The sequence below is a fragment of the Gymnoscopelus braueri genome (genome assembly GCF_963280865.1).
Source record: "Gymnoscopelus braueri genome assembly, chromosome: 2".
In the NCBI taxonomy this organism is placed as follows: Eukaryota; Metazoa; Chordata; class Actinopteri; order Myctophiformes; family Myctophidae; genus Gymnoscopelus; species Gymnoscopelus braueri.
In genome coordinates, this window is record NC_137604.1 from 41,271,161 (window position 1) to 41,295,730 (window position 24,570).

The 24,570-nt window shown below is 41.5% G+C and overlaps 1 protein-coding gene across 3 annotated transcripts in view; it reads right to left on the minus strand.

Annotated features, from left to right (window-relative positions):
* The window catches only part of dclk2a (doublecortin-like kinase 2a), a 70,324-nt gene that overhangs the window by 39,203 nt on the left and 6,551 nt on the right, over positions 1-24,570 (minus strand). For all 3 annotated transcript variants that reach the window (XM_080451740.1, XM_080451742.1, XM_080451741.1), the window contains one exon: positions 18,990-19,321. In XM_080451740.1, coding sequence (XP_080307866.1) covers positions 18,990-19,321 — 332 coding nt within the window. The remainder of the gene's footprint in view (positions 1-18,989; positions 19,322-24,570) is intronic.

Below are 24,570 nucleotides of genomic sequence, written 5' to 3' on the forward strand. Positions count from 1 at the left end.
CTGGCATCTCAAAACAAGCACTGTGATCATCACCAACCACTGTGAAAAAATCATTGTATGACCACTGCAACCAAAAAAATCCAAACCTTTTCCAAAATTACTACAACCTACAGTATCAGCAGATACCTCAGAAATATAGTTTCTAATAAATTGTGTGCCTTTTACCACAGTATACTGAAAGTCATCGTGCACACCCACACCGGCACTGTACCGCAGGTTGCAGCATACTGCAGTGTATTGCACCATGCCTTGCCTGTTTGACGCACATTTTAAATGGCTGTATCTGTAAGGATAGAGGAGCCAGTCTGTAAAAGCATAACCACTTCATAACCACTGTCAACCGAGGATTTATAACTCTCCTTAAAAAATATAGAGTAATTTGAGTTAATTTTGTGCCATTAAACTAAGTGTACGAGTCCCAGTTTGGTACGAAACTCAGCAATTGCTCTCATTAACCCTGACAAGATGTCGTTTTCCTGATAGAGGCAGCTCGCAGCAGCAGGTGTTGATTAATGGTTGAGCTCTGAGGCTGCCAGAGGCCAAAAAAAGAAGAAAAGAAAAGCAGAGACAGATGGATAAGAAAGTAGAGGCTCTCCGTGTCACAGCTGACAGGTCAATCACTGTAATAATCATGTGACTAACACCAAACCTCTCATTGCTGTTGTACAGAAACGGTCCACTGACTCTATGGGAGTCTAAAAGTGGTTTCTAAAGTTCTCTGTATGTGAGAGAGAAAGAGTGAGAGTGAGAGAGAGAGGATGAAAGAATTGGATGAAGAGAAAGACAGAAAAAAAGGAGGAAAGAAAGCAATGAACAGTATAATAAGCGTGCCCTTGCCCTAAGGTCATAACAGTCTCTACAGCATAAGCTTGCATTAGCACAGAAATTAATGCATAGTGAATCAGGCATTCATTACATGATCACCTCACATTTTCAATATTCCATGCACAAATTCTAATACTGTATCATGTATCTGTAGCAAATGCAGGAAAATTACTGTTCTCCATAACAATCAGATACATACGTACTTCTCATAACCTCTGTGATTTGATATAACCACAGACGCACGTGCATGCAAAGCATGCACGCACACACACTTTCACAAGACTACGCTTTAATTCCTTTGGATTAGATCGACATGTCAGACAAGGCAGGGTCACAAAAACTAGCAAGGGCAAATGTAAGCCTATCATTAGCAATGTACCCTTAACATTAGCTGTATTAGTGATTAGCTGCTAAGTACTGTGTGTAGGTGGTGTGTGAGTGGAGGCTTTGGAATGTACAGCATGTACAGTAAGCCAATTGCAGTTCAGGGAGTTAAGAATATTCCACATAAAACCACACCGGTGAACACTAAACGAAAACATAAAATTAATTCAATTATTAAATGTTACACGCCGAAAGATAAATGCTCCTACACAATATGATACTCCTGACAAATACGATCCATATTTCATGAGGCACATTTCATCTCTGAACAGAGGATCACTGATGTCTTTCATGTCAAATCTAAAACAGAAATTCGAAATGACAGCTGTTGCTCTAGGTTTGTTGGACAGGTCTGGGGTACCTCAGTGACACCTCTGTGCCTGGTGAGTCAATGACACGTTGCACAGCTGTGTCCATGTGAGAGAAAAACCCTTCCCCAGCATCGCTGCCTGCTAAACCAGCTTTGATTAAATGTAAAATTTCCTGTTAAAAAAAAGAAAATTGTGGTGTACAGGGCCTAAATGTTTTTTGTATTGGCTGTAGAGTTAGCTAGCTAAAATGGCTGTTAATTTGAAATTTGAACTATGGTTCAAAGTTGGTGAACTACTAATGTTCAATGGATCAATGGCATTTTCAATATAGTAGTAGTGCTCCTATCATCTTGAATGACTGCATCTGTTAATCAATTTAGGCCACACCCAAGCCTCAGGCAAGGGTTATTATGCCCATTTAAACCTCTTGAAGTGTGTTGGCATAGGGGCGGCCATAGCTGAGTGGTTAGTGAGCCCGCCTAGGGAGCCAGAGGCCCTGGTTGCCCCAGGTACGATTCCAGGCCACGCCACCATATGTGTCGATGAAATGAAATTTGTCCCTGAGCAAGACCCCTTAACCCCTAATTGCTCACAGGCCCTCATTGGAAACAAGCCCGCAAGGACTTTCATGAACGTCCTGTTAAAAGGAATTATCCTTATCCTATAGAAAATGCAACTCAAGTAACTTTCATAATGATAAATATATGTACCTGCCCATATATGGCCATTTTTGGTCGGATCGGCGGATTATAATTGGGGATGATTTGGGGCACAGCACATTTTGCTATGCTCATATGGCCATGACCATAGGGCATGTACGCTGAGTTTGAAGTCGGTCGGACAGTTCTAGAGATAAATGAACTACAGACACACGACAGAGATTTTGCGCATTTATAGTAAGATGTTCTTTACTCTAGGATGCAGGGCAATGACTACAGATGATACAATCTACTATAAAAATACTTTTTTTAAAAGGTGACACACTGTAGACTTGGTTCTAAGTACGATACAGGAGTGGATGTAGCATCAGATGATGAAATGTGGCCCCCTCTCTCAGCCCAAAAGCATGAATGAACACAATGAAAAGACACATGGCTCTGCCATACAATAATGGACTCATGGTGAGAGGCTTCAGTGGATCCAACAATAGGCTCTCCAGCCCTGAGGTTTTATAGCTTATACTATGGGTTGTTTAAATCAGTGGAACAGATCCCTATGCATAGAGAGAAGGTGTGGATGTATAGTCTGAGAGGTGCAGGGGGTGTGGACTAGCACGCACATTGGGAAAGGGGGGTGCTGTGTGTGTGTGTGTGTGTGTAGGGAGGGAGGGGTGTGTATGCCTGTGAGTGAGTATACTTGTGTGTGTGTATATATGACGTACAGCCTTAGTGTGCGACACTGATAGATTGTGGCATCAAGTCTCATGACACGCTCCTAATGATGATGGCCTCCTGGCCTCAATATTCCACTGAATCAACCTAGAACCAGCATCTAAATTAACTAGCTGGGACACGCTGCTCTGCCATGCTGCCAAGAGCTTAACATTTAACACATCATTCCCTGAAATTTTTGTTTACACTTTGTTTATTGGATAATGCAATGCATTGTGGGAAGTATTGAACATCCTCAAATATATTAAAAAATTTGGGCTTGGACACTATTGTCATGGCTGACGCAAAACAAGAATAGGGCACATTTTGGAGGCAACACAGTGCAACGCAACGCAACACAACACCCTCCATCTGATTGTCAGGCATGACTTGCTTTCAGGGCCAAGTCTGGATTAAACACCACCATTTAGGTCAACAGCCATGAAATTTGCATGGCCCCTCCATTGTTCTGCGCTGTCATTAGCATACAGCTCCATCTGACAACAGCATGTTGATTATGCACTCAGTCTCTGTTGAGTCATACATTTTTAGTTACTACTGTATGTCATTTTTACTGTAGTACTCTGTAAATGTTACAGCGCAATTAAACTTTGGTAGAGGTTTGGGTTTTGTAGTTAGCTTGCCATGATAACTCAAAAATAAATATTGGTGAAATAATATCTTATGCTCCATAAATAGCTCCATAGATAAAAACTGATCCAATATATTCTCCCCATTTACTTACATTGCACGGTGAAACAGGTCTCAAAGTCACACTTTGAGACCACAAATGAATGTGAACAAAGTGTATTTTGCCAATGTATAAAATCACAAAACCCGGTTCAGCATTTTTCCCAGCAGGACCATCGAGAGTGTCCTGAAAAGTGGCACCACCGCTTGGTTTGGCAACTGTACCACCGCTGAACGCAAAGCACTACAGAGAGTGGTGCATCGTGGGAGTGGACATTTAACACTCCAGCCACGGTCTGTTCACACCGCTGGTGCATCCGCTGCACAGACTGAACGGAACTGTTTAATGCACAGACTGTGCTGAGCTGGGTTTTTATGCACATTAGCCACTTTTGTATGCACTTTATCTCTTCTATGCTCTAATTCTCTATCTTTTAACTGCATTGATGAGCCTGCACAATCATGTTACTTACTTACTGTACTTGTAATATGATGTGACAAATGACAATAAAGTTCTGATTCTGGACACCGCTGGTCCAATCAACTTGCCAAAAGGAAGTAAATCCCTGAAAATTGTTCACATTTGTTTAATAGCCTACTCTTAGTAAATATTTAACTTTTTTAAATCTTAATTTTATACTGGAAATCAATGGAGGCCAGATTGGGCTGAAACAGACACTCACCATGCTCAAGACACTTGATCAATACAAGTCAAAACATGGAGCCTTGCCATCATGTTGTAGGTGTTGTTTGACCACTGGTAGTGCCCGCCATGTGAAAAATAACTTAAAATAAATAAAAACGCTGTGTAAGTCAGCGTCACTCTCTTCCTGCCACCTCTCTCTGCCAGCCCCCTTTCAGCCCCCACAAACTGTGGGTGTGTAATACAGTGTATCTGGGAGGGCACGAGGCTGGTGGCCGCCAAAAACGTGTGAGGCCACAGGCAGTGGTGGGCGGGTGTTGGAGGGGATGTCCATTGTGTGATCTCAACCACTTGTTTTGTTTGGTTTGTCCAGCCCCTGGCGCAGGTCCATTCTTTTCAGCTGGCCCTCGCTCCAAGGTTTAGACACTTCCAACCGCTTTGGTAGAGTGGACATTGTGATGTGGTTTCTGTAAATTGCACTCAAATGACCTAGCCTTGTGCTATTGTTTGTCTACTTCAGCTTAATCATGCAAGGGCCGATTGCCTTATCAAGTGTGGTGCTCTAATGGCAAGTACAAGTAAGTGCTGTATGCACAATTGAACTTATGAGTCATCCATCTAAGTGACCTTCATAATTGTGATACATTGTCTATTACAGATGTGTTTTGTCTCATGTGAACATCAGCCAGTATTCCACTTTGTTGTGATCCCTGGAGAGTAGTTCTTGGCTTGAAATAGCAGCGTGGTGATGTTCATATGAGTGGACATTGTGACTGAGAGTGGCAAAATAAAAAGCCACATGCTTAGATAGCACAAGTCTTCTCCACTACTCTGGGTGTTAAAACAGAAGACATTTGAAATGTCTAATTGTTGACATTGTTGGAACCATCTGCACAGTGAAATGCTAAATGTTGAATTGAGGTGAATTTGGAATTTAACTCAGGATTGTACTGTGCCTTGGCATCATGGTGCTATAAAGATACAGAGGAAAGAAGTATGGGAAGAGGCCAGGGAGGATACAATACCAATCTCAGCTAAAAGGAGGGCTCGATCTCATTAATAGTTCAGCACGTTTCGAAGGAACTTAATTAAAAAACAAATAAAATTCAATCAAGATAACGCCACATCTCATTTGGAATTAACAGCGAATCAATTGTGTTTGCGCATTGCAACACAAGGAAGGCTTCTATGTAATGAGTTCCTTTCCATCTAGTGAAAAATCCAATCTCTATCGCATGTAGATTTGTTGGCAATTCATCTCCTGTGATGCACTCTGTATGTGCCTTAGAAATAAAATGCAGTAGCAGTATTATTAGGATTGTTCATTGTAGTTTCTGTAACAATAGGATTTTTTATGGAGTGGGGTAGTTAGCGCCCATTGAAGCCTTAAGTCCCATAGGGGACGAAGAGGAGTAAGTAAGCAAGCATTATTATTATCTCATAAATGTTGTCTATGTAAATCGAATTGCACAAATAGTTACAGACATGCATCTGACAAGCAGTGTATTCCAAAACATTGCTGGATCTTACAGTCATTGCAGAAGCTACATCTAAGTAAACATATTCACTACATGAGGCATGTAAACACTGCTGACAAGGACGCCATGTCTGAGCTTTTCATAATAACCCAATTTGATTTCCTCCTTAAACAGACTGTCCAATTATTAAGGACGAGTCCCATTTCCTCTCCCATTATCCCTTCCTGTACGTATTGAAAGGGGCTTTTGAGAGTTTTGCTGAGGGATGGCCCTTTCAACCCTATCTGCTCAGTGGCTTTAACTGGAGCAGCGCTGCATACAGCTCCCCTCCAGATAACCAATTGGCTCTCATTCTGATAACGTCACTCACAGAAATAAATAGATCGAGAGAGGAGCCAAAAGCATCTTAGGTATTTTATCCATTTTGGACTATAGAAGATTTCCCACTGGAGAGGGATAAAGTAATAATGTCAAAAGGAGGAGTCATTATTAAGTAAATTAAATCATTTACCACGCAAGAGATCCAAACTATCATAATTTTATATCTATTAACAGAAATAAGCAGTATTTGGTTGCTGATGTTACAATATAAATGGAACCAGATATCATTTCAAAATAAAAGCACAAGGACAACCGCTCCAAAACCCCTGAGAACTGTATCGATTCAGTTCCCGGGTACTGACACCGTAGTATTGCCTAATTACAAGGCTTTTCGTAAGGTTAACACACAGGTTACAGTAATGCACTTGAATATGGCCATCTTAAACAACATAGGATGACATTATGCTGTGTAAAATCTACAGAGTTTCACAATGGTTAGCACTGTTGCCTCGCAGCAAGTAGGGTTTGGGTTCCGACATGCAAACTCCACCTTTCTGTGAGGACTTTGCATCTTCTCCATGCGTTCACGTCGGGTTCCTCCAGTTGCATTCTGGGACTATGGTTGAAAATTATCCATTTGGTTAAAAGGATCCCTGGCTAATAAGCCTTATATGCCTTAATACATTATAATTGCCCCCTATAACAAAAAGTAAAAACACCTTAATATTTTATTTATTTTAGAAATAGTTCATCTTTTACTCAAGGGGGGCAATTAGGCAAGTGACAATGGCCCCAAAAAATGTTGATACCCCTCCCGGAGTTAGGACAAAACACAACATAGTTTTTTCTCATCTCTGAGGCCTCCCATACATGAAATGGATTGTTGTATAAAAATATTTTACTGCAAAAGTGGTGAAATTGATATATAAAGTTATACACCCCAAACTAAAAATAAAGCCTGGCCGTCTGGGGGTTGAGGCATATAAAATCATTTAGATTCACAATGGAAGCTCCGATAGGTTTAAAACTTGGCATACTTGAAGTCAGGACATCCCTCTACATTATAGAAGAGACTGAATGTCAATATCTGAATGTAAATAGGAGATACAGTCATTTGAACACATACCTACAATAGGCGGAAATGTAAATATGTAGAATGTTTTCTTTACTTTGTAGTGACTCTGACATGGATTGTCATAGCAAGACACACACCATCTGAGCGAGGCCAGCTACGCTTAGCCTGTGACTGGAAGATGCTGGCTGATATTGGCCGACAGCTTGTGTTTCCTCCAGAGATCGCTACAACCATCTGACTTGGTGCTCTGGTCCCCTTCTCTAAAAAAGGTGTTCATCATCTCACAGTACCCTGGGGGGCCTCAGTGGATGACGAGGCTTATGAGCAAAAACACCTACGCTTTGCCGAGCTTGCTGCTGAAGCACAACATCGCGGCTGGAACACTGAGGTCCGCCCAGTGGAGGTGGGGGGCAGAGGTTGTGTGGCAAGATCTCATGACTAATTGGGAATGACGCAAGCTCAGGGCTGATCACACTGTAGCCGGCCACCTTTGGCGAGGGTTTATAGTGTCAAGGCCGAAACACTCCCAAGAACCAAGGGAACACTACTGATGATGCGTCCCAAATTACAACCTAACCCCAGCTCCATTATATCCACCATTCATCACCAAGACGACAAGACGTATGTGCCTGCACAAAGGAAATCTACATCGTATCCTGTGTTTCATAGACCAAACTCCCTCAGCCAGGTTTGCTGAATAGTTGTTAGTTGTACTGTAGGCCTGCATTTTTTTCTGCACTATTGTTGAAGTTGCATAAAATGTCTAGTTTTCTCAAGTTTGGGACATTTAATACATTTTAGGGACTTCTACTCAAGTGAATTTGTTAATATTTTTCCACCCTTGATAAGTGAATTGAAAATAGAACTAATCTGTGTGATACTGTAGATTTCATTAGGACTGTTTCATGTTTTCCCCATTTGGGACACCATATACGTTTAGTGACATAACTCCATGAGTATTAAAGCTACTTTTACACAATTGGTATTGCTGGATTCAGTAGAACCACACCTTTCCAACAAGACATCATATGTCTTGCTATGAAAATCCATGTCATAGTCACTACAAAGTAAAGAGCAACATTCTACATATTTACATTTCCGCCTATTGTTGGTATGTGTTCAAATGACTGTATCTCCTATTTACATTCAGATATTGACATTCAGTCTCTTCTAGAATGTAGAGGGATGTCCTGACTTCAAGTATGCCAAGTTTTAAACCTATCATAGCTTCCATTGTGAATCTAAATGATTTTATATGCCTCAACCCCCAGACGGCCAGGCTTTATTTTTATTTTGGGGTGTATAACTTTATGTATCAATTTCACCACTTTTGCAGTAAAATACTTTTATACAACAATCCATTTCATGTATGGGAGGCCTTAGAGATGAGAAAAAATTATGTTGTGTTTTGTCCTAACTCCGGGAGGGGTATCTCGAAAACTAAAGCCCTTTTTGGCTGTATGTCACAGGCCTAAATGCCCGTCGCAAGTTGATGATGTCAACAATAAAAAAACATCATAATACTTCCGGGTAAGCATCAAAACAATAATTTAAATACCTTTTTATTAGCACATTCATTCAATGCATTCCAAAGGGCTGGACCACGTATGGACAAATGACATCATCAACTTGCTACGGGCGTTGGCCCCTTGAGTAAAAGATTAGATAAATCAAATATTTAGGGTATTTTTAATTAGACATTTTAGTTGTAGAGGGCAATTATAATGTATTAAGGCATATGAGGCTTATTAGCCAGGGATCCTTTTTAACACTGGCACCATTACAGTGATTGGGTACTGTTAATAAATGTGCATTATTCAAGTAAAAATAAAAAGACACTGTTAGCACAGTCTCTGCGAACATATCCCACCAACGTTTCGCTGCTTGTATAGATGGAGTTCTTGCTATGCTAATTATGAAATGTATGTTTCTGTACAATTACTGTGTTGATGAATGTTTGGATATAATAGTTAAGTCTATATAAATATAATATTGGGAAATACTACCAAAATACCAGCCAGGCTAGACGTAGATTTTAGTAATCTAGTATAGTTCTGTCTGAAATGGAGAAAAAAAAAGTTTATTTAAGGGGATTGGCCGGGGGTTTTGGGGGGGAACAAGGAAGAAGTGTGTTTGTTGTGTTGTCAGTGTAAGTGTAGTGTGTGCAATAAGTGGACACGTCGTTCTGCTTGCCCAACGTGAGAAGCTGCTGTACCTCCTTCATTCTTGCAATTCCTACCTGCTTGTGATTGTGATGTTTCAGCATACTATCACAATAACGCGTGACTGTCATGCGAGTGTGAATCTGCCAATTGAATGAAAAAGACCAACAAAATCCTGTTTGTTTGAATGAAACAGGTCTCCACTCAGCCAACACCAGTCCCCACTAGAGCCCGACCAATGCCAGATTTATGGGTCCGATATTGATCCCTATTTTGGAGAGTACTAGCTCTCCAATTGACAATGTTTGACTGATATTTCTAATCAATTTAAAAACATTGGATTTGATTACGTTTTTCAAAAATAAAAGAAAGAAAAAAATAGCCGATCTACAACCTCACAATGTGCGTTGTGAGCCTGTAGATCTGCATTTCTTTCGCCTAAAATTACATATTGGGATCGCCTGCATAATTGCGGATATCGATGTCATCAAAAAAATCTAATAATGGTCGATATATCGGTCTGGCTCTATTCCCCACACCAACTCTAAAAACACGAAGGGTCACTAGATGGACTATGCAATTTTTCTCCATTACCTGCTTATAATGTGAGAGTGAGAGAGTGTGTGAGAGTGTGAGAGAGAGAGAGATCACATTTGATGTGATATTTCTGGCCAGGCTAGCTTAATACATGTCCCCATCCACATCCCCTTTCCCCCCAAAGTCAACAAGCCCAACTCAAAGGTCACATTACCTCTCCCTGCAGCTATTAAATATGACAGGATACGTACTCACAAAGACATTCCTAAACATACACTATTCACACACACACACACACACACACACACACACACACACACACACACGCAAACAATAAGCTCATCCTGTATAATGTTTACACATCGTATTCATGTCCATTATTTGTCAGAGAAGCCCTGTGTGACAAACATGCTTTAAGAAAAGCTCTTAGTAAATAAAATTGCCTGGACATTGCCTTGGCTGTGTAAAATCAGAAGTGAGGCTGATATATTTCCTCTGTGTAAACATATCAGAGCAGAGCAGAGGGGGCTGTCAGCTGCTCTGCACAGCAGGAATATTAAAGGGGAGGAGAAGGGGGCAGGAGGAGAATGACTGCGAGAGTCTGGCTGACCAGGCTGGGGGTGGGGAACCCAGCCAAAAAGACTCTCTCTCTCGCTCTCTCTCTCCCTCTCCCCATCATCCACCTTCTTATATCTCTCTTTTCTTCCCCATCAGTTCCTCTCCTCTCATTTACTACTGTAACGCTCCAGAAAACAAAATGTAAACATACTAATCAAACTAATGTAGGGCTGCGCAATTCACAGAATATATACGGAAACTGATATTTGGAACCAATAACCAATCTTACTGGATGGAGGAAAGTGTCAGGAGTGATTTGTGCCGTTTCCATGCTGTACGGCTTGGAAACGGTGGCTGACGAAGACACAGGAGGCAGAGCTAGAGGTGGCAGAATTGAGGATGCTACGATTCTCATTAGGAGTGACAAGGATTGAAAGGATCAAAAATGACTACATTAGAGGATTAGCCCAGGTTAGAAGGTTTGGGGATAAGACAAGAGAGGCGAGGTTGAGATGGTTTGGACATGTGCAGAGGATAGATGAGGGGTACATTTGGAGAAGGATGCTGAAGATGGAGCTGCAGGCTGCAGTCTGATTAACCACGTAACACTATATAAGTTAGAAATAAACGTGATATTGATTTGAATTCACACAATATTAGGCCTTTTGGCTACTTTTCATCTCAAGTCACAGTAGATTAATTATTTGGGCCTGTAGCTGCAGAGTCTATGTCGCTATGACAGCAACAAAAGATCATATATCGTCATGATATATACAGTATCAAATGTCTTACAACTCTCAGACCCCATGTCGAGTCAAATAATACTGGCTTCCCTGCTCTGGTGTAGAGGATTCAGTAAGAAGATCTATTATGCAGTACACGTCAGTGCAGTGTTGTTGGCTGTAGAATTGTCACGCATTCTCTTTAAACTACGTTTTATTAATCAGTGGTTTGTGAGATACTGTGTCAGCAGTCTCAGATAACAGAGGGACTTTAATGGAGATAGATCGTGTTATTTAATGTACGGGGTCTTCTCTCAGTGGTCACTGGAAAAATGGGGTCTCAGCATGAAACTGGCTGAGTACCACACTTTCCCCTTATGCCGCATGACTAGGACCTTTGCCTCTTTATCAACCTCTGCCTAATCTGCTTACAACCAATGATCAAACTGGAAGAGCCTGGACCACTAAACTGTCCTCTGAAAAGAAAATTAATACATACATATGGAAATGGGATTCCCCCTCTGGCCCGGTCAGCTTTGAGATGTAAAACAGAGTTTCAATTTGTTTTTCCCTTCTCTGAAAAGCGGCAGCTGACTCTGTTGGCGCTGATAACTGAGAAGTTCAATTAACATTCATTCAGAGGAAGGAGCTGGCCCACTGAACAGGGAGAAGTGCACTGAGTGGTGTATTGTGTTTACGCAGTCACTGACTCACGCACGTAGTTGCACAAGCAAACACACAAACACACACACACACACCTGACAGCTGCATTTCCTTCTTATAGGCCTAATTATCCGGTGGTGGTCAGGCCCTAACTAGGGGAGAGGGCCTGTCGTGCATGTGTGTGTGTGTTATTGTCGATGTGCATGTGTGTGTGACAGAGAAAGAGGGGGTGGCAGTGCTGCAGACAGAGTGGCAGTGGGGACCTATGATCTGATTGTGTAGGAGCAGATGGCAGGCTGCTGCTGCTGCTTGGAAGGCGTTCCTGTGTGTGTGTGTGTGTGTGTGTGTGTGTGTGTGTGTGTGTGTGTGTGTGTGTGTGTGTGTGTGTGTGTGTGTGTGTGTGTGTGTGTGTGTGTGTGTGTGTGTGTGTGTGTGTGTGTGTGTGTGTGTGTGTGTGTGTGTGTGTGTGTGAGAGTGAGCGAGTGGAGCAAGAGAGAGGGCACGTGCTGTTAGAACCACTAAGCCTAGATAGTCAGGCTGTTTATAGAGGCTATAAGGGCCTTTGAGAGGTTGAAACCTGGCTGTGGTGCTAAGCATTAGATTGCAGATCATTTGAAGGACTCCTCGGCTATATACGTATACAGTAGGGAAGCTAACCTAGCTCACATGCTAGTATACTGTACCACACCCGTTAGGCACACAGCTATCGCCTACTAGACCCAACCACTCAGTCTGTCTCGCTATCAAGGCCATGGCTCACACGTCGTCTACAGCCGAGAGAAGGACACAAAACACATAATGAAAATAGCTGATCTACAAGCTCACAACACCTTTTCAGCGGGTGACATCGCCATACAGTGATGTATAAATCAGGCTTTATGTTTCATATTCATTGGTCTTCTCCGTTTCACACCAATGCACCTCACCACAGAACACAAGATGTGGTGATGACGACAATGTTACCAACACTGAATCTGCTCCCATATGTCATAAGTGGAAGGTAGCGATTCAGGAGTCCTGAGTTGGTGTTGGCTAGTCCACACTCTCACATCGCATGTCATAAGTATTAGTTACATACAATCTACCCAATTGATTTGTAGCATTTCAAGCCACCATGCTTTACTTCATCAGACATATCTGATGAAGCATATCCCGTCTTCCATCTTTATCTTTGTCCGAGCACCTGCTGTTTTGCTTTGGGTCGTCTGTGTGCGTTCTCTCTACTTTTCACCACTAACAAACACGGCCCCAATTGCATATCATACCACGCGGGATGACAAGGCCTGTTGGCACGAGTGCAGCACCATTGGTGTAAAAGCAGCTTATCGGGGGAGGACAGTGCTACAGAGTAGGGATGGCAGCACCCGGCGCGTGCTGTCAGATTAGCGAGACAGGGCTGGACTGGAAGAGTTACCTCATTTGCTCTTCCACCAGACTGATGAAGTCAGGTGGAAGAAGGATAGGTGAAATAATGTATTGTATTAGAACATGTTGAAAATGTTTCTGTTGAAGAAGCAATTCTGTGATAAACAAATTGTAAATCCACTATTCAGCGATTGACAAAGTACAGTAGGTGTCACATGCTATCACTGATACATAATGGATGTACTATATACAGTATGGAATTAAATAATTCAGGTGGTTATTGGAACAAAATATTTTTTCAAAGCTTAGTGAAAGAAGAACAAAATACAGTTAGCATTGGTGAAGACATGTACAATGTTTATCTAATGAGTCCCATATTCAATCAAATTTCCAATTCCTAAGCTTTCCATTAATCATCATAAACAGGATGGACATCCGGTCACCTCTGGCCTCCAAATGTTGGGTTACAGGCATAATGGCTTAAACCTCTCATTTAGACACTAATCTAATTGGGAGACTGTTGAAGCCAAAGAGAGTTATGTGAGGCTATATTGAACACACTCATCTCTATGGTATGATCAGCCACATGTCCCCTGACCAGGGAGAGTCTGAGTCTGTTTCTGTAGCACACTGGCAGGTGGTGAGCATTGAAATAGTTTCCTCAGTTGATCACTAACAACTGCTACAAAAGGGAATACAGCGAATCATGAGTTTTCCTGCAGGGCGAGCACTTTCTCTGTATCATTTCCCATAATGAAGAACAACTTCCGTCTTCACTTTGAGAAAATCAACCTCTTATGATACCTGGAAATCAATAATAATACCTCTTATGATACCTTGAAATCAATACAATGCACTATTAAGACAGCAGATGCCTCATTTTGCTCCATGCGGATTGGACAGTAATTTTTAACATGGCTTTTCCCGGCAATTATCTCCATCGTCTCCACAAGGACGTGTCGTTGATGTGTGCCCTGCCCTCATGCATACTTCAACATTAACCTCCAGGATTGATCTGCCTTTTAAACAGGAACTATTGATTTTCTCTAAAAGCCATGATGGTTGAGGCAGCCAAGCATTTCATAATAGAACCCTGTAGGGCGGTCTATAACACGGATGCAGCTTTAACATTTGACAGGGAGAATCTCAAGTATCTTTTGGAAGAGAATGGGAGGTTTGTGGCTAGCATAACATTGTTTTCTCCAACCAGAAGGTCAGGACCCTAAAAGTGTGCCATGAACAACGGACAAAAAAAGTTTTATTGTGCAATTTTATATTGGGATTTCAGTTCTCTCTAACTGAATGTGTAGAGAGGCCGTCAGGGAAAACAGAAGGTCCCTAGTTCGATTCCTGGCCCCGGCAATGTGTCGACTCGAGGTGTCCCTGAGCTAGACATTTAACCCCTAACAGCATCCCCCCCCCGCGCTCCAGTCTAACCACTTGGGCAACAAACAGCTGGTGAAGCTGAAAACTGAATTTCCCCCACAGGATTAAATAGGTCTAAATTATTATTCAAACATAAAGTATGGCTTCGAAGAGACAGACTTGATCCTGTACTATTCAGCAGCCAAAGAATTATTTACACTGCAAAATAAGCGGCATGGTCAGTGACACCAGTGTGATGCTGGCTGTCAAATTGGCTGGCATCAATTTTTAATGGCCTAGAGCTATTCAACTACAGCAGGCGGTGGAAAAAAATGTTTTACACAAAGATGTTCTTACACACTGTTAATGGTTGGTATTGTGTACTCGAAATTGTGTACTCCTAGTGTGAAACTGTGAAAAACACCCTAACACTAAAAAGACCCTGGGGATCATGATATTTTTGCCAGAATACCTTGATAATCTGACAATGTCTTGGGGAAGACCTTTGGTACTTTCAGAACATACACAAGAAAATGTATAGATTATATTAGGATATGATGACCAAACAGGTAAAAGCATTCGTTATTAATTTCTCTCAAGCACAACACAGCCGAGGAATAGGCAACATTTAAGCTTTCATGACATTCCGATAAAGCCAGACAATAGCATGATATTGATAGCTTATCTAAGTATATATCGCCCAGCCAGTTGTATGAGGCCGACTTACAGGAAATGCCATATTGACCATAATTCCTTACCACACAGCCTATCTCTTTACAAGGTTTCCACCCTGAAAAATAATTGATGTAATCACCCAACATAATGTACTTACAGTACAAAAACACCACAGAGCATACAGTATCACACATGAGAAAAATTTCTTTGTGCCATCTAGCTATCAGGCGATAACCATGATCATTGTGTATTAGAATATGCATGTAAGCTGGAGGGTAACTTGCAGGAAGATAAAAAGAGATTGGAGCCACAAAGGGGGTTATAGGGGGTGGAGGAAGCTCAGAAGATGTGTGGGGTACGTGGGGGCTGGGGTGGTTCCCTGTGAAATTATGAGGGTAGACACTTCTTCCAGACAAGCCCTGAAGCCCTCATTTTGGATTCACCACTGGAGAAACTGTATACCCCCATCCCCCACCAAGATGTCATCAAATCCCGTTTTGACAATTTGGCCACATTCCTATACAGAATACAGTCACCCGACCTCCAGCTGTACAGTGTTTGCTTGGGAGAAAGGAAACCCTCACTGGAGGAAGAGGAGGGAAGGGAAGGGAACTTCCCTCGTTGATTGTCTCTGAGCTTTCCTCTTTAGTTGCTTGGTTCAAATGAACCCTGAAAACATTGCAGTGCATTCCCCCCCACTCTCTCCATCCGTCTGATGCTTCCTCTTTTCTTTCCCTATCTCATTTCATCATAAAATAAGACTTTCCAACTCCCTCTGTGGCTACTGCGTTTCAAAAGAAACGGGTTAAGAACATACTGTATTGGTACACTACACAGTATTTCTTTCTATTTTACCTGATACAGGCAAAAGCCTTCCTTTGCTCAGATTGCACAAAATGTAGTGCTATGGTTTTTATGCAAATGATTGTGTGTTCCTTTTTTTTATCCAAATCACCTCGCTTACAGCATCTTGATATATTAAATTGGTTACAATTGAATATTGGTGGCACTGCAAGTTACTGAGTTACTTACTAGGCTTCAGTTCGAATCCAATATATTGACGTTTCAGGCTATAAACCATGACACACAGCTGCCTGCAGAGTAAAAGCAGTGTTCATCTACTAGGGTGTGCAGAGGGTACAACTGGACCACAGCGTGGTGGGCCCCAGGTGGGCCCCCAAGGCTTTCTATGTTACTTGACATGGTAAAATGTTTCATATATGCAGTGGTGGAGAGTAACTAAGTACATTTACTTGAGTACTGTACTTACTGTAGGTAAATGTTTTGAGTATCTGTACTTTACTTGAGTATTTGTATTTTTGGATACTTGTGACTTTCACACATCTTGCAGTGAACATTATATCTGTTGCCCTGGGAAACAAATACGTAGCTAGCCAACAAAAATGTCCACAAGATTTTTTATTCATTTGTTACCAGCTCATCCTTCCCCTCTATAGTGGTGTAAACAGATGACCGAATGTTAAGGATTTTTACACATCTGCTAAGCATCTATAATTCATTTTCCCTCTCTCCATTGTATCATCAAAGCTAGAATTCCTTGAAAAATACCTTCAAGGGAGATGGGGGGGTCTTTTTGCCATGGGTGTGGGGCTGAATTGGTAATGGAAGTGATGTTGCTGGGTCTCATGAGATCTATTACGATGCACAGCTGTGAGCTGTGTCATTTTACACTCATATATTTCACTTTTGTACAACTTAGTCATTTTTCAAACACACTCATCTGATATGACTCTACAGGCTGTCAACATCACTTGTCATCTGGGGAATGCATTCAGCAGACTATTTTTCGCACGCCTCAATCGATACGATATTGTAAAACACTTGTTTTCTATCATTGTGCTGTCAAACATTTTGGTGCAGTGCTGCAGTCACAATTTGCCCCCACCAGCTGAGCTGTCTACTGTCACAAAGCTACAAATCGCATTTCAGTCTCAAAGTACAAGGTGTAGACTAACAAAACACATGGTATTATACATAAAGCCATTATATATAAAGGTCATCAAATTGACCCCTTCGTAAGAGAAACGCAACTGAAAGGTGATGGCCATTTTCAAAAGGAAAATAACATTTCCATGTGGTTGGGAGGCCAACACAGAGAGAAAAGTGCATTTTCAATGATGCCACAGTATGTGACCAAAAGCTCTACTCAAAACATTTTTCTTTTCAACTATGACGACATGCACAAAATAGGGACACCAGGCTGAAAGTGGTTAATCAGCTACAATCTTTATCAAAGCACCACAAGAGACGAGAACAATTTCTCCGCTGGTCTGATAACACAATGGCTGCCGCTGTGTCAGCCCTAGAGGAGATAGGGTCGTTATTCTCATGAGTCATTTCTCTGGCCTGTGCTGGTTATAGCTGTGGTTTGCACTGCACAGTCATCTCTATGGGATTTGAGGGACAAGGGGTGTGAGGGGGGTTGTTCATTCTTCTCACCTCCCCTTGTTATGGTTTCATCTCTTTCCACTCTTACCCTTTCTGTGTGCCTGTGTATTGTGTCGTAGGCGTTTATGGCCACAGTCTGTACCCGGGGGGCTTACTATGTCAAGGAGGATGCATACAGTGGGACGCAGAAGCCTGTGTTTTTCAGGCAGAGAAAACCTAATGCCCTTTTTTTCTAGTGCCTAGATTCTTAATGCCACCTTTTTAATGACCACAGTTAATGCACCCCATTTGACAAAAGTATAAATGGTTTCAATCTGAGAGTTTCTCAGTCAAAATGTATTGTATAAAGCTCCCCTTTATTCATGGAGAAAATTCACCAGAACTCCTTCCCACTTAACAAACAAAATGTGTAAAATATGTTTTAGTCTAGATCATTAATCAAATCACATATCACACAAACAGCAATCCATAATTTAAACACATAGAGGTAGAATCCTCTCCTTGCTGTGTGAACTATTATTCCTGGCCTAATAACCAACTGAGAGGAAGCACTGCTGCTCACAAGGCCATCTTAAACCTGTGATATATGAATACAGGCCTGGCTGCCAGATGAGCCAGCCAACATTAACATCAGTCTATAGAACTGCAAGAGGAAGGGGACCATGTGCTCAAAATCACCTCATCTCATAACACCAGGGGAGCCATAGATGAGAAATCCAAATGTGAGCATTAAATTACAACATTATGTGTCCCAGATGAATAGAACTGAAGCTCTGAGAGACAGGCATGCATGACTGAATAGGGCTGGGTCAGATAGGGATGGATCTCACGTTATGGATATGGTCAAAGGGACTTAATACAGTCCAGAGTATTCATTAATGTCTGGTTGAAATAATTGTGGCGTATAATTATGTTTAGATGATTAAGTAGAGAGTAATTACCTAAAGCGCTGGCACAGCTGAACCCTGTATTGATGATAGAGCTTCTTAGAGATAAGGCATTTGGCTGGAAAGTCTTAGCCTAGTGGTCTCATCTGGTATATGTGTGTCATATTCCTAATGCAGTGTTGGAGATGAACCAGTGCTATCAGTGTGTTTAATTTACTGTAAATAACTTGGCATATTCAAATAGCCGGTGAATCATCGCTGGTCTTATGCAAACCTAGTTTGTCTTTGAAAATGCTAATTAATTACATCAAATGGCATTTAGGCTCCAAAAAAGTAAACAGCCTCATAGCTTTAAGCAGAATATTCTGCTGCTGTGCAGAATCTCAGTGCAAACCCCAAGTGTAATTCTTTCAGCTCACACATGATTTCATTTTTCAACCACTGAAATAGAAATTATATTAAAAGTAACATCCATGCATCACAATGCATAACGCAATATGCAGAAGATAAAATACTGCTTAAATTAAAAAAATCCCAAACAAGCCATACCTGTTTACCCTCCAGGGTGTACAGCCTCTTCACGGCCCCAGAATCCAGCTTGATGGCGTCGGTTATGTCAGTGAGCACCTGATCGAAGGAGTGGGCCGTCTTCTTGTTGAGGAGGATGCGCACCGCCTTGCGAGGCTTCACGCCACTGCGGATGACTGTCACCAACTTGGGTTTAATGAAGTCGCGCTGCAGCAGATCGCTCCTCAACGTGCTGAGGGACGACAGGGAGCGTGACGCGCCTGTCTTGCAGCCCACAGTCCAGTTGGGGTTGACATTCTTGGTGTAGTCCACTCGACGGAAAGTCTCATTGGAGGCACACACATAGCTCTCACCTGGAGGAGAAACAACGGTCACCACATGAAGCGCTCGCAAGTCACAGTTATTAACTCTGAAATTAAAAGTAATAAACACCAACCAAAGTAGTCCTTTTGCACATCTACTTATAGATGTGCAAGATGTGACAGCTGTGTGTAAAGAGGAACAGCCAATGGAGATACAAAAGAAAAGGTCATTTTCTACCCTACCTGATACCTGATGAAGGTCAGTTGACCGAATATTGTTCCTCAATAAATATTTCTTTGTAAGTTAAGACAGTGTGCGGGATCACTTCTTCTACGTTACACACAAAACAAATCTATAAAAACAAGACAGAGCCCACTAACAGACCCTAGACTAGAGGCTGTGCTTCTCCTTACACCTAACTGAACATTTTGAGCGAAGGGTGGAGGTAGAGGAAAAGTCATTAGCTGGATCCCAAGTCTCTTGCCTGATATTTCCTTGCTCCTCTATCCTCACTCGAACTGGAAGTTCAACTCAGCCCGCCATTTTGGCTGTCATGCCAGGCCTCTTATTCCTTCTCCAAGTAGCAAGGACTCGGCAAGGAAACATGAGTGCATCCTTCCAGGAAGTCTTTCCAAGTTGAACAGCATGACGTTAATGACTCCGTTAATGACTTCTACTCCCCTACAGCTGGCAATGTTACGTTACGTGTGCATCGGTGTTGCGCATCCACTGTCTGTGCATGTCTTTCATTCTAGAGAGGCATGTTTATCGTTTCCCCTATTTTACATTTCAAGCACTTTACTATTTAATAGTGCTTGAGATTTTGTTTTTTATGCTTTCAAAATATTGTTTTTTTTTATTAGACTGGATTTTTTTTATTACACTGGATAATTAACTATAATAATTATCTTCAAGAATGTACATAATTCTACATTTTACCAATACCAATATGCAAGTGCAAAGTTTGGCCTAAATAAAGGTAGCACTAGGGGAAAGGCCATGGGGTCACCAAAATCAATAGGGTCATCCTACTGTATGTGGAGCATGCTACCTTCGCCGCAGGTTGAAAACCCACCTCTTCAGGAAACACTACCCTTCCTCTCTGCCTGACCTACTTGTTGTTAACTAGTTGTACGAACGCTTGTTTTCTATTGTTGTATTGTTTATTGGATCTTGTTTAGTCGATACACTGAATTGTTTTAGCTCATGCTCATTTGACTTAGCTATTTTGTCTCATCTGTTTAAGGAAATAGGTAGCTGATATATTGCACTTTTACCTTAGCGCTCGGTATACTCTTGGTTGCTTGTTTTTGCAGAAAATGCACTAAAGACTTCTGGTGATTAGTAGTTTTCGTTCCCTACCTATGTTGAATACACTTATTGTAAGTCGCTTTGGATAAAAGCGTCTGCTAAATGACTGTAATGTAATGTAATGTACCTCAGCCCGTAGCACTTGCCGTATGTACCACTTGCCCAAGCCTTGACGACCTTGCAGGCTTATGCAAACGCTAAAATGTAACTTAGATAGATACGTTATGTAGACAGATGCCAGGTCATTGTTGACCTGGCATCCTACTGTGTATAGTTTCAATGTACATGCTGATGATAGGTTCTTGGTTTACTTATGTATTAGATTATTAATAGATTCTTGGTTTACTTATGTATTAGTTTATTATTAGCCTCGATCTCCAGGCTTTTATTGCTTAGTTTTGCTAAAAAATAAAAGCCTGGCCCAACCATAGCCTGTACTGGGTATGAGGAAGTGTTTCATTTCCCAACCAACCAGAGTGCAGTGGGCGTCGCTCGTAATGTTGTGTTAACGGGGCGGGGGTTGACGGACAGATCGGTGAACCAATGGGATCAGCCGCAATCTCTCGCCGGCTCTATACACCCGCCCCTCTATACACGAAATCAGGAGCGTTGGGGCAGACTAGTTTATTATTAGATTATAGATTACTATTTCTATGCATTTGATGTATTACCTTGTGTTGTCCTTGCTTACTGTAAATCGCAATGGATTAAAGGAGTAGTTCACCCAAAAAATTACTTATTTTCTATCAATTACAACTTGAATTCATGATTTTTTTGGTTAAAGGTCAACTGACTGAATCCATGAATTCAAGGCTTCATGGGGTGTGTAATTGATAAAAAATACGTAATGTTTTGGGTGAACTATCCCTTTAAGAGCGTCTGCGTTTATGCAGGCACCTTATATTCTGAATTTAGCCCTTTATTTATCTTATCTCTTTGCACTTTATTGTGATGATGATGATGATGATGATGATGAAAAAGCACTTTATCTCTTTATCTCTTGCACTTTACTGTGATGATGATGATGACGATGGATCAAGCACTTTATGCCGGCACTTTATAATTCCCTTTTTATCTCTTGTGATGATGATAATGATGGTGATGAAAACAAGCACTTTATCTCTTTATCTCTTGCACTTTACTGTGATGACGATTGCACTAGATGCGCCCGGATCTATGTTTTTATGCTATGGTGTTTCATGTCTGCTGTTGTCCTGTACCGTCTGTTTGTTTTAAACCACTACTCTGGCTGTAAACCCAATTGCCCTTCTGGGACATTAATAAACTTGAACCTTGAATAAACTTGAACCTTGCTAAATGCCTAAATTGTAAATTGTAATGAAGGTGCAGAGAAAATTCTATGGGGATACAGCCATGGAATATATGTGTACAGATATGTTGTTTAAGACTCAAGTGTCAGACTGACATTGCCATCCTTAGAATAGAGATCCCCACTGCTAGTAGGGCTAAACAATGCACTTATATGACAGAAACCCAATGTACACTGGATAACTGGGTTAAAATGTGTCAGTGAAGCCAGAATGCACACCGAGAGGCAAGGCCTGTATAACCATTCCTTTCTCTTAACTCGAGCTGCTGTGTTGGCCTCTGTCCACAGCAAAGATATTTTGCTTATTTTTTCCCTACCCAGTATTCCATTGTAGTAGTTAGCCAAGTGCTTCCCTTCATGTGACAACTACAAGGGAATTGCCACAACAAGTGGGCGGCAAGGGAGGTCTTTTTTGTTTTAGCATTTTCTTCATTTCTGAGAAAGAATGGGAAAGAGAGACGGGGACAGAGAGAGGCTTTCTCTTTCACTTCTAACTACATCACACATTATCAAAGCAGTCTTCCAGAGTCCAAGAGCAACTGATCTCCCTCAGAATCAGATCCTTCTTAATGGCATCCATACAATACCTTCTTTCTGTTCAAGCAAACACTGAATGTCTTCCAGTGAAGTGACAAAGCAATGCACACGCAGGCTAGTGAGGCTACAACATAAAGGTCACCATGTTCCTCACCAAAAGGTCTTGGCTGTAATGATTGATAGCACAAACCATGTGATAGAAAGAATATGAGAAAATGATCTAACCAACAGATAAATTAGTGTTCTAGCAGGCGGCGCTAAGGAAATTAGCATAGCAGAAATAATAGGTTTCCTTGCCTGAACACCACTGTTCAGATGAATATACATGTGTGTGTAATATATACACACACGTATATTCATGAAAGAAATAATATATATATATATATATATATATCACACACACACACACACACACACACACACACACACACACAGTGACACACACAATGTCCTTAAAGGGACTGTACATCGAGAGGAACAAACAAAGTCAAGCTCAATATCTTCTTTCCAAAAGTGAACTTTACCAATGGTTGCATGACATAATCAATCTTTCTTTCCTCATCGGATGTGTGTCAAGCCAAAATGAACTGAGAGACAGGCAGAAGACAGACACCCTTATGAGATGTGTCCCATGATACCTGGCTTTTTTAAGCTATTGCAATTAACCAAAGGCTAATTAACAGGCTAGGACACAGCTGGGGGGGACCTTATGGCAGAGAAACTGTGACAAAATGGGAACTGGGAATGTCATCAATTCAGGGACAATGACAATATGACATAAGAGAGGGTCTGCTCACATGGGGCACGGGTGACAAGTCTACTCCCTGGGGGACTTAGGGGTCTCAGGTGCAACTTCCCCCAGCTCCACCCCTTACCCCTGTGATGCTAGGGGACCCCGGGCCCTGACCACCCTCAACTGTCCTCATCTGCAACATAGATGAGAACACCTTTAACAAGGTCATTTAGAAATACCACAGCTGCTCACAGCACTGGAACATTAACTTGACCAGTCATTGGACGGACGGACGGACGCACACACACACGCACACGCACACACACACAAGTTGAAAAGAGAAAGATAGGCTCAATATTTTCATTTACATTAGTGAATAACTAAAAAGGATCAGATGATACCAAATCAATTCAGTCCCACCCAATATCCAAATAACAGTTAAAACTCGGGACAGCAGAGGTTTTCGACTGAATGAACTGAAGCTGTGTCTGAAACCCAGAACCGTATCTCCTGACTCTCTTTCCGTCTTCAGTTTTACAAGCGCAGTAGTTCCAAGTTTAACTGGACAACTTTGTAATTCCATTCAGCCATAGAGCCTCACATGTGAATCATGTGTGCTCGATAGGGTTTCAACACAACACAAAACGCTCCAGCAGTCTCATGGCCGGATGCTGTTCCCGACACCAAGTTTTCGTCGGGCAGGTCAGGCTTTCCAAACCGACAAAAACGTCGGTAAGACAATGCAGTCCAAACTTCCTTCTTGTTCGGGAAGGGGTAGAAAAGGGCAGCTTTCCCCCCTCTTGTGAATGGCAGTGTTGCCAAGTCTGCTTATTGGCTATTTTCAAAAAGCCGATGTATATTGATTTTTAGTGGTTAAACTGATCTATATCAACTAATTTGACTGTGTGTGTGTGTGTGTGTGTGTGTGTGTCTCGCTCTCTCAAAGACCGTTGAGCTGTGCAGAAATGTTCACGCTCTTGGCAAGAGATGGCTGTGTAAACAAAGACATGACTAGTGTGCTTGTACAGCTTAATTTAAAATGTATTATGCATGTTACAGTATGTTAATTTGAATAAAGAACCTTATCAGTAGCCAAACCCCTTGGAATGTTATTGTGATTATGTGTGCTTGGCATGCATACATCTTATTTACTGTACTGTACATACTCTACACTTAAAGAATGTATTTCAGACAGTAAGCAGGCTTTAGTAAAAGCTATAATATCCTACACTATGTTGTTTTTTTATTGAAAAATGTGTTTGTTTTTGCCATTTTACTATTTGTATATTATTTATTGTATTTTTGTCCACAAACCACAATGTTTTGCAGGCTATACTTAGGGATACGAATTTCACTCCCTTTAATGTTGCAACAGCTGAATTGCAAGT